Source organism: Cantharellus anzutake, assembly GCF_015039405.1.
Source record: "Cantharellus anzutake strain C23 chromosome Unknown EI90scaffold_319, whole genome shotgun sequence".
Taxonomy (NCBI): Eukaryota; Fungi; Basidiomycota; class Agaricomycetes; order Cantharellales; family Hydnaceae; genus Cantharellus; species Cantharellus anzutake.
In genome coordinates this window covers 2,023-12,345 of record NW_024067269.1, presented here as the reverse complement: position 1 = coordinate 12,345, position 10,323 = coordinate 2,023, and the positions used below count along the sequence as shown (strand labels likewise).

The 10,323-nt window shown below is 54.0% G+C and overlaps 2 protein-coding genes across 2 annotated transcripts; both read right to left on the bottom strand.

The window, feature by feature from the left end:
- Positions 1 to 266: 266 nt before the first annotated feature.
- On the bottom strand, positions 267 to 2,260 carry EI90DRAFT_3212074 (uncharacterized protein; the record flags this gene model as incomplete). Its single annotated transcript, XM_039066449.1, has 4 exons — positions 267 to 683; positions 835 to 1,612; positions 1,667 to 1,847; positions 1,936 to 2,260. 4 exons carry the CDS (start codon positions 2,258 to 2,260, stop codon positions 267 to 269), a joined length of 1,701 nt encoding a protein of 566 aa, XP_038907511.1.
- A 7,296-nt stretch (positions 2,261 to 9,556) lies between these two features.
- On the bottom strand, positions 9,557 to 10,057 carry EI90DRAFT_3140430 (uncharacterized protein; the record flags this gene model as incomplete). The annotated part of the gene is made up of 5 exons (XM_039064956.1): positions 9,557 to 9,628; positions 9,677 to 9,685; positions 9,743 to 9,857; positions 9,909 to 9,960; positions 10,018 to 10,057. The coding sequence occupies 5 exons, from the start codon at positions 10,055 to 10,057 to the stop codon at positions 9,557 to 9,559; spliced, it is 288 nt and encodes a 95-aa protein (XP_038907510.1).
- Between the last annotated feature and the right edge of the window lie 266 nt (positions 10,058 to 10,323).

Genomic DNA, 10,323 nt, shown 5'->3' with positions numbered 1-10,323 from the left:
AAACCCAGATTTGACAGGATTCCATCAAATTTTGTATTGTGGGTCAAGGGAGTAATGAAAACAGGGTGGGACCCACATGAGGCATTGCAGTGTAGGATCTCACAAATCCAATGCACCTTAGTTGGATTTGGTCACAAATTGAGGGAGAGCATCCACAATAAAGATTGTGTCTCATGCCGGCCAAAATGTGGATTGCCTGCATTCTGCCATGTCAGTGGCTTGACATCCATGTGAAGATAGTTAATTACGTGTAGTATCAAGCCAAATCAGTCTTCTGTGCCCTCATCTTGTAGGATGGGAGATTTCCACACCCCCCTCCTAATCAAATTCCCATCCCACATAGCCTTGTCATCCACCAAGGGATTTAGAATGAGCACAGGGAGCCTTGTTCCAGCCCTGTCAGCAGGGAAAGTGTCTGAACTCTGAGGGTTGGCTGTAGTGAACCACATTTGTGGAAGCTCTGAATATGGCACCCAAACAAGTTTGGAGTATACTGTCTCCCAAATTTTCTCTCTGATACGATTACCACCAGTACAGTCAAACTTTATGATGAATTCCCACCAAGAGACATGAAATGGATGCCTCTTCCATCCTTTGCCCCCATCTTTGAACTGAATATGCCCCCCCCTGTCTCCTGTCCTGATTGTATTTGCACTGCATTCTTGGTGGTTCCCATTGGAGGTCTGGAGGTGGGAAAGTGAGTTGGAATGCAACATGAAACTCAGAAGGGTTGCACCTTTGGAGGTGAGCTCCAATGAAACCACTTTTATGCAGATCTGGTTCCACAAAGTACTCCATACCAGGATGATTGATAGGGTTGTCTGGATCACAGACGATGTGATAGAACAGATCAGAAGATGGGGTCTGTGGTACTGGGATGGTCTGCAGGATGTTGGAATAGAAATAATGGATAATCTGGTGGAGAGACTTTGTGTAGATTATTGAGGTGGTCCCTTGAACAAGCTGAGGTACAGAATGGTGGTCTTCAACAGAGTAGGCAGTCCTCAGGTGCTTGATATGGTGCTTCTTGAGTTTGACATGAAGATTGGCTGGAAGCTCATGTTCTGGTTCGAGTACAGGGGGGGCTTCTGTATGGTGAGGTCTGGGGAGACGGAAAGGGGCTCTTACTACAGTGTAGAGGGTGGCTGAGAGCAGTGTTTTGATCTCCTCAACAGAATAGCCCAGGAGGTGGTTAAAATGGTCCTCATCCAGTGGCCACCATCGTACCAGTCCAAGTGTGGTATGTGCCCTGAATGAAGGGGCGATTCGCCCATGGTTGGAGGGGCCACCATAACTGATGTCCCTGAACCAGAGAACATTTCCAGGTGCAAATGGGTGACATTGTTCACCCTCAGCCTGGTCTCTGTGAGGGTTTCTGTCACATCCATCCAGGACATCTGGGTGTAAGAAGTTATTGGTCACTGGGAGGGAAGCACACATGAGTGCATTCTCTGAGGAGCCTGTGGCAGGCCTGCTGTTGAGCATGTTGATGCACCATAGGAGTGCTGCAGTGAGCTCCAGTGCATAAGGCTGCACCCTGGACTTGGGAGTGGCATTCCGCTGAGCTTCTATGAGCTGATGACATGCACAGGCAGTCAGGAGTTTGAACAACCTAGGTTGAATGGTTAACCACAATGCAGATATAATTTAACCTTTCTTGACTTACCACCACTGTCGAGCAGGTACAGAGATGGTGCATTCCTCGATACACTCCCTGGTTATGCCCCTCAATGTATTCCTTGCTTTCCCCAGTGGCACATGAATCTCCATTCTGGCTGTTCCCTCTGTGCACTCCTTGTTGGCTAAACTCCACACTTGATCCAGGTTAGCTGGAGTTTCTTTTGGTTCTTTTCCAGGAGGACGTTTTTCTTGCTAATCTCCAGCATGGGATGGAATTTGTCTGCCCTTCTGGCCACTGCCTTCTCAGAAGCATACCACTGTGCATAAACAGGCAACCGTGCATGATGGGGTAATGCACAATGGCCACCAGCCAAAGATAGGATGCCTGCTTGAACATCACAAAAGTACCCTTCTTGTCCTGGTGTGGTCCAACCTCTTTCAACCTCTCCCTGATACCCATGGGCAAGGACCTGAAGGACATCATGATGCTTGGATGCATCCCAGTGGAGGATGAATTCCCTCCTGTGGATTTCCAGCCCCACATCCACCCATGTGCTTCTCTGCTCCTCTGCCGATAATTGATGGTTGAAGAGCCCAAGGATTTGTGTCCATGCTGTCTCTTCTTCAGGAGAATGGGCATGGGCATCCTCCAAGGGAATTGGATGTGTGGTGCTAAGTTTTATGCCCTTGATCTCTAAGCCAAAGAAAAAGCTGCATGCCCATTTAAGCCTTTCTGCCTTTATCTGGAGGCAGTGCCTCATCTGGAGGACCAAGTCATGAAGGAGAGATGAGGTAAAGAGTCGTTTTCCACCAACCACTTTCCCATCCTTAGTGTGGGAAAGGATACCATCTAGTAGGCAGTAGGGGGATATGAAGGGGCAGAATGGGGGATTATGTGAATGATGGCAGTGTCAGGGCACACCCGCCTGACTCTGCGCCGCACCCCGCACTGTACTGCCCTACTCCGCTTTCCCCGCTATCATCCCCTGTCCCTCCTTCCTCACTTTCCCCTTCTCTCTCTATTCCTATTCTATGGTCGATTTCCCTTTTCTCCATGTACCACTATGTACCTAACCCCACTCCCCTGATCGCTGCACGCGCCGCGCACACTCCTGCATACTGAGCGGCCACCTCCGGGATCTCCTGTGGAGACACCTGGGGAGGTGCGGCTGTGTGCGGAAATGATGTGGCTTCTCCCACGTGACCCTAACCGCATGTATATAATAGCGCCTGGGGTGGGAACAGAAGAAGCAGCCTTCTTCTCAACTTCCCACTTCAGCCTAAGTGGTCGGGGACACTCACCCCGCGACGGGACCGCCGCTATGCATAGCCGACACCTGTCCCATTGAGTCCCTCGCGCTGGGACCTCGCCGCTTTCAGAGCTGTCCCTGACAGCAGAAGAAGGCTTTAACCTCATTTCCCCTGCCTCCCCCATCTCCCCCGCTATGGTGACCGAAGAGCAGTATGACGAGCTGCTGTCCCGATTCCAGGAGCTCCAGGCCATCATAGAGAGCCAACTCCAGAGCCAACCCCCAGCTGCACCCGCACTGGCGCCAGCGCCCGCACCGGCGCCCACACCCGCCCCCAGACCCAAACCGCCCAAAGTTGCCCCTCCTACCCCCTTCTCTGGAGCAACCGAAGACCTTGACCGCTTCAAGGCTGAATGTGGCATCTACTTCCATGTTCGGGTGGCGGAGTTTCCCGACGCCCTCTCCCAGATCCTCTTTGTCCTGTCTCACACGAAGGGAGGGACTGCGGGAGCATGGGCGACGCAGCATACCATCGCGCTGCTGACAATGGGCTCCCCCAGGCTTACCATGGACGAGTTCAACACGGAGCTCAACGCCATGTTTCAAGACCCGAACCGCGAAGCCACGGCCAGGCAGAAGCTGGCCACCTTGCAACAAGGCACCGACTCTGTGGACAAGGTCATCCAAGAGTTCGAGATCCTCGGCCCTGCCTCGCGGCTAGGAGACGTAGGGCTAGTGGACCGCTTCGAACAGGCGATCAACTCCCGGCTCCGAGAGAGCATCTACCGCCTCCGCCCCATGCTGACTACCTGGGCCGAGTGGAAACGTGAGGCCACCCTCCTTGACAACCAGTGGCGGCGCTTCCAGGCAACGCAGCCCCACTTGCCCCCAGTCAGACCCCAACTCCCACCCATGAGATCCTTGCTCCCTACTACCTTCCCGCAAGTGCACCCAGCTCCCCCACCCCTACGCCCCCCAGCCACCGCTGCACCACCGCCTCCCGCAGCGCGCCCTGTGGCGGGAGGGGGACCGCAGCCCATGGACCTCGACCGCTCGAGGATAGACCAAAGACGGAATGGGCTGTGCTATAACTGCAACGCACTGGGGCACGTTGCGCAAGACTGCCCGCAACCGAAAATCCGCTGAGCCAGGCGAATGCACCCAGAGGACCTTAGGGCACTCATGGAAGGGCTGAGAAGGCAGTTGGTAGACAAACCAGAAGTGGATGGAGGAGATGGGCAAGAGACAGAGCCCCAAGAGGATTTTCAGGAAGGTGACCGGTGAGGGACGCGCCCCGGCCGCCTGTAGGCAATAGTAGTAGCTCGTGTAGATACCGTGAGGCACCTAAGCCAGTGCCAACGTCCAAATTCCACCGAGTCATTGCCAAGAAAAGGAGGAAAATCGCGTCCTTGAGTAGTAAGGGCAAAGAAGCCCCAAGTACAGCGCCGAAGGTAGTGGTCCCGCCACCTGCCATCTACGTGCTGTCCAAGCAACCCCCCAGATCCCTCAACATGGCTGTAAAGCTGACCACCCTAACCTCCCTGACCACCGTCTCCGTGTCAGCACTCCTAGACTCGGGAGCCACTGGGAACTTTGTAAGCCCCGAGTTCATTAGGAAGCATAAGCTCGAGATGACCCCGCTCCCCCAACCCATCCCCATTCGCAACGTCGACGGAACCCCAAACGAGAACGGAGCCATAACTGAGGAACTAGAGGCCCTCTTGACATTTGGGCAGCACACGGAGCGGGCCCGCTTCGCCGTCGCGAACCTTGGGCAGCAGTCCCTCATCATAGGACACTCATGGTTGCTGCACCACAACCCAGAGGTAGACTGGATGCGGCAAAAGGTCAGTATGTCCCGGTGCCCGTCCTCCTGCCAGTCGGCGCAAGGGCAGGCTGACCCAGACCCTGTGGTGGAACCTGGGGACGGGATTTACGCCACTATCATCCCTCCGGGGTGGGGACACAAGCTAAGAGCGACCACGACACCATCCCAGCGGATGGCCCAGGAGGCCCGCGAGCCAGGAGCGGAGCCGGCACTGTTCGAAGCGCTAGTCCTAGAACAGTACCAGGACTTCAAAGACGTATTCTCTAAAGAGGCCTTTGACCAGCTACCTCCATGGAAGCCCTGGGACCATGCAATAGACCTAGTGCCGGATGCCAAGCTCCCAAAAGGGAGGACCTTCCCCCTGTCATGGCCAGAGCAGAAGGAACTAGACGAGTTCCTGCAAGAGAACCTGCAGAACGGGCACATACGGGCGTCCAAATCCCCGATGGGAGCGCCGGTCTTCTTTGTCAAGAAGAAGGATGGATCATTGCGCCTAGCCCAAGATTACCGAAAGCTCAACGAGATCATGGTCAAAAACTCATATCCCCTCCCACTCATTTCGGACGTCCTTGCACGCCTCCGAAACGCCAAATACTTCTTGGCGCTAGATCTGTGCTGGGGATTTAACAATGTCCGCATCAAGGATGGTGATGAGTGGAAAGTGGCGTTTTTGACCAACAGGGGATTGTTTGAGCCTACCATCATGTTCTTCGGCCTGTGTAACTCCCCAGCGACATTCCAGACAATGATGAACGACATCCTCCGAGACTTCATCGATCGAGAGGTCGTCATCTGCTACATGGATGACATCTTGATCTTCACAGCCACCCTAGAGGAGCACCGGAGGGTCGTCCGAGAGGTCCTAGAGACGCTGCAGAAGCGGAGACTCTTCCTAAAGCCGGAGAAGTGTAAGTTCAAGCAGAAGCAGATCGAGTATCTTGGCCTTATCATCTCCAAGGGAAACGTTGCGATGGATCCCATGAAAGTCCGTGGAGTTCTTGACTGGCCAACCCTGACCAAGGTCAAAGAAGTACAATCCTTCCTGGGATTCGTCAACTTCTATCGCCAGTTTATCAAGGACTTCTCCGAGACAGCCCGCCCCCTCCATGTGCTGACCCGCAAAACCAAAGCGTGGGCCTGGGGATCAGACGAGGACCGTGCTTTCCGTGCCCTTAAAGACGCTGTCACCTCCGCCCTGGTCCTCGCCTTCCCTGCTGATACAGGCCGCTTCAAGCTTGAGTGCGACGCCTCTAACTTTGCAACTGGCGCAGTCCTATCCCAGCTCCAAACAGATGGGGAGTTCCACCCCGTAGCTTTCATGTCCAAGAGTTTCACGGATGTAGAGCGCAACTACGAGGTGTATGACAAGGAGATGCTCGCAATAGTGTGCGCCCTCAAGGAATGGTGGCACTTCCTACAGGGAGCAGAGGAGAAAGTGGATGTCTACACCGACCACCGCAACCTAGGGTATTTCCGCACCGCGCAACGGCTGAATCGGCGCCAAGCGCGGTGGTCACTCTTCCTCTCCCAGTTCCACTTCACCCTCATCCACCGCCCCGGGAAACTCATGGGAAAACCCGACGCGCTCTCACGCCACGCTGACCACCCAAAGGGTAAAGATGACAACGAAGGGCTGACTCTCCTCCAACCTGCCTGGTTCGAGGCCCATGTGGTGGAGGCGGTCTTAGTGGAAGGCGAAGAGATGACCATCCTTGAGAGGATCAGCAGGGCAAAAGACCTAGATGAGAAAGTGGTGAAGGCGATGCAAGAACTTGGGGAAGGCACACTGAGGTCGGATGAGTGGGAGAGGCGAGGAGAGCTGGTTCTGTACAGAGGAAAGGTATACGTGCCGAAAGACCCACAACTCCACCATGACTTGGTGTGGTTCCACCACAACGTGCGGGCGATGGGGCACCCAGGGCGGTGGAAAACCCTGGAACTCGTCTCCCGCGACTACTGGTGGCCACGGATGGCGGAGTATGTCGGGCAGTACGTACATGGATGCGACACCTGCAACCGTGTCAAATCCTTCCCCTCCCGTAAAGTGGGGAAGCTCATCCCGAACAAGATCCCCGCTCGCCACTGGCAAGTGATCTCGGTGGACATGATTGGAGAACTCCCTGAGTCAAAGGGTTACAATGCCATGCTGGTCGTAGTGGATCGCCTATCCAAACGCATCCACGCAATCCCAACAGTGACGACGGTGGACTCAGTGGGAATCGCACGGCTTTTCCTCGAACATGTCTGGAAGCACCACGGCCTCCCGGAAGAAATCCTCAGTGACAGAGGGAGCGCCTTCGTCTCACGCTTCTCGAAGGAACTCGCGGACCTCCTCAGCGTCAAGCTCACCCCTTCGACCCCCTATCACCCCCAAACAGATGGGCAGACGGAACGAGTAAACCAAGAAGTGGAAGCCTACCTTCGGGTATTTGTCAACCACCGCCAAGATGATTGGGCGGACTGGCTCCCGCTAGCGGAGTTTGCCTATAACAACCGCGTCCACTCCTCCACTCACCGTACCCCTTTTGAGCTCGATACTGGCCAACACCCCAGCATGGGGACAGAGCCCACACGCACATCCAAGGTAGAAGCCGCTGATGCCTTCTCATCGAGGATGATGAAGATGCAGGAAGAGGCGAAGGCGGCGCTAGAGCATGCGGTGGACGAGATGGCCCGCTACTATGACCGGAACCGTGAGGCGGCCCCTACGTATCAAGAAGGCGACCGGGTCTGGCTCAGCACCCAGAATTACACAACTGATCGCCCAACCAAGAAGCTAGACCATAAATGGACTGGCCCCTTCACGATCGTTAAAGTCGTCTCCCCCGCCGCCATCAAACTCCGGCTCACCGCCTGACAAAGAGGGATCCACCCAGTTGTATCCATGACGAACATCAGACCGCACTGCCCTGATGAAATCGCAGAACGCCCCGCTGACCCCGCCCGGGCCCAGACCTCGTAGATGGAGAAGAGGAGTATGAGGTCGAGAATGGACTCTAAGTGGCTACGCCGAAAACTCTGGTACCTGGTAAAGTATACAGGCTGGCCACACGACCTAGTTGAGGAGTTCCATCGAACGCACCCCCACGCCCCGGGGAGAGAGAAGGAGAACCGCCCAGCCACTTCGAGGCGAAGCGGCTTAAGGGGGGGGTGATGTCAGGGCACACCCGCCTGACTCTGCGCCGCACCCCACGCTGTACTGCCCTACTCCACTTTCCCTGCTATCATCCCCCGTCCCTCCTTCCTCACTTTCCCCTTCTCTCTCTATTTCTATTCTCCATGTACCACTATGTACCTAACCCTGCTCCCCTGATCGCCGCATGCGCCGCGCACACTCCTGCATACTGAGCGGCCACCTCCGGGATCTCCTGCGGAGACACCCAGGGAGGTGCGGCTGTGTGCGGAGATGACGTGGCTTCTCCCACATGACCCTAACCACATGTATATAATAGCGCCTGGGGTGGGAACAGAAGAAGCAGCCTTCTTCTCAACTTCCCACTTCAGCCTAAGTGGTTGGGGACGCTCACCCCGCGACAGGACCGCCGCTATGCATAGCCGACACCTGTCCCATCGAGTCCCTCGCACCGGGACCTCGCCGCTTTCGGAGCTGTCCCTGACAGGCAGGATGCAAGACTTCATCATAAAACTTGGCAATATGCACCTCATCCACCCGGTTGTTGACCATGTTTGTCAGGTATGGAAAAAACATCCTGATAAGGCCATTGTTGGAATATCTTCCTAGGCAGTAGTTTGTGTCAGAGACCAGATTCGAGATGAAGGGATGTCTCCGTAGCGGAGGGCTTCGGCCTCAGTGACTTCTGCCAAGAGTGCTGTGCCTAGTGACACGTCTGTGCCCTAACTTACTGACTGGCAATTAGAACCTAGGGGGGTAACTCTAGTTGATTTTACTACTGGGGTGTAACCTATGTACAAGTGGGATATATATATGGTTACAGCGGAGACGGGTCCGCAATTGGCGGAGCCGAACAGAGCGGAGCTAACGGGGTTTAAACATTAGCCGACTGAATATTACCGACGAGTCGGTTCGCGGGGTTAGCGGAAAGGCAGGCGATAACCCAGAAACGGAAAGGAGGGATAGGCCCGAAGGTGGGCTCTGCAGGGCAGGCAAGTGTATTGCCCCACGGAGGCAGGGGTGCGCTAGCGGACATCGGAGCTGTCCAGAAGTCCTCGGGGCTCCATACTTAGGGAGGCGTAGGTAATAAATTGAAATGAGGGGGTGGTGACCATCGAGGGGTACCGAGGGGATTGCGGAATATGGGGGCTCCGAGGTTAGTGAGGGAGGAGTGGAGTTAGACCGGAGGGATCGGAGGGACCGGAAGTCGATGGCCGGGGATGGATATGACAGTTTGGTATTTTATTTGCCTCTGTTGCAGGGGGCCCCACAGTACAATCCTAGATAACAGTCAATCGCAAGAGACATGTATATGAAACTCAGGCTTACAATGGAAAAGAGGTGTTCAGGAATTTTCACATGGAGGCTGCTTGAACTTGGCAGGACATCCATTGGATGAGGAACCAGGCCAAATTCCACACTATCAAACAGTGGCAACCGAGCATAGAATCCAATGAGAGAGTCATAGTCTCTGTGAAGAGAGACATCATCTGTGCCTAGTCTGGTTCTCGTGTTTGAAGTATTGAGTCTCAAGTAACAGCCCCTTTCATCCTTGCCTTCTAAAAGAAGTTGCCCAAATCCTTCATGCAAGACCCCAGCAGTTTTGCTTCTCTCCAGTCGGAAAGCCGTTCTGACATAAGACATATGTTGAGAAGTCAATGTCTAAGAGATCTTCAGGGTCAAAGTCTGATGGGGTTGTTTCCCTGGAGTCCATTAGCACTGTCGTCAGGTGTCCTCCAGAATCCCATTGGCAGCTGCTGGGATACTGGCATCCCAGTATACTTGCAATCTCACTATCTGATGACAGTGTGAGCTAGCTAGAGTAAAATGTATTATAGCCCTTACTTGGTCATCCTAAAGGAGTGGCATCAGCATCAGCCTCAGGCAACCCATTCAACTTGGAGCACTCACAGATTCTGATGGAGGCCTTATCTCAACTATCTTTCCCTTGCCTCCATGTGTCATCAAAGTCCTCTCAAAATATGCATCCCCTCTTGGTAATTGAGCATCATCCATCCAGTACACACTGACAAAGTCTCAACTGCATCCTCTCACACATTGTGAAGGAACAGCTTACACATTGTGGAGGTGGTATTTGTACTCTTTTTCTCCTTTCCACCACACATGGCCTTAGAGTGTTGATGCAATTAGCATGAAAGCCAGAAGCCTTTTGATTTTTAACTCACCTGAAAATTCACACTCTGACATAACAGCTTGTTGGGACATTGATGCTTATTTCATGAGAGGGGCACCTGTGGTACAATGTTGACTTGTGGTTATGCAGGAGGAGCCAAGGCCAGTAAGGATCATATTGGCCCTTTAACAGCCTGGGTTGGGACAATCCCTGTTGAAGTGGCATTCTGATGCCCTTGTTCATCAGCAAACCTGAATGTGGAGGTCTGAGAACTCATAGAGCTCTCAGAGCTTCAGTCCTTTGAAATTGCTGGTCCCCTTCTCTCAGAGCTCCAAAAAGTAGTCAAAGCTCTGAGAGC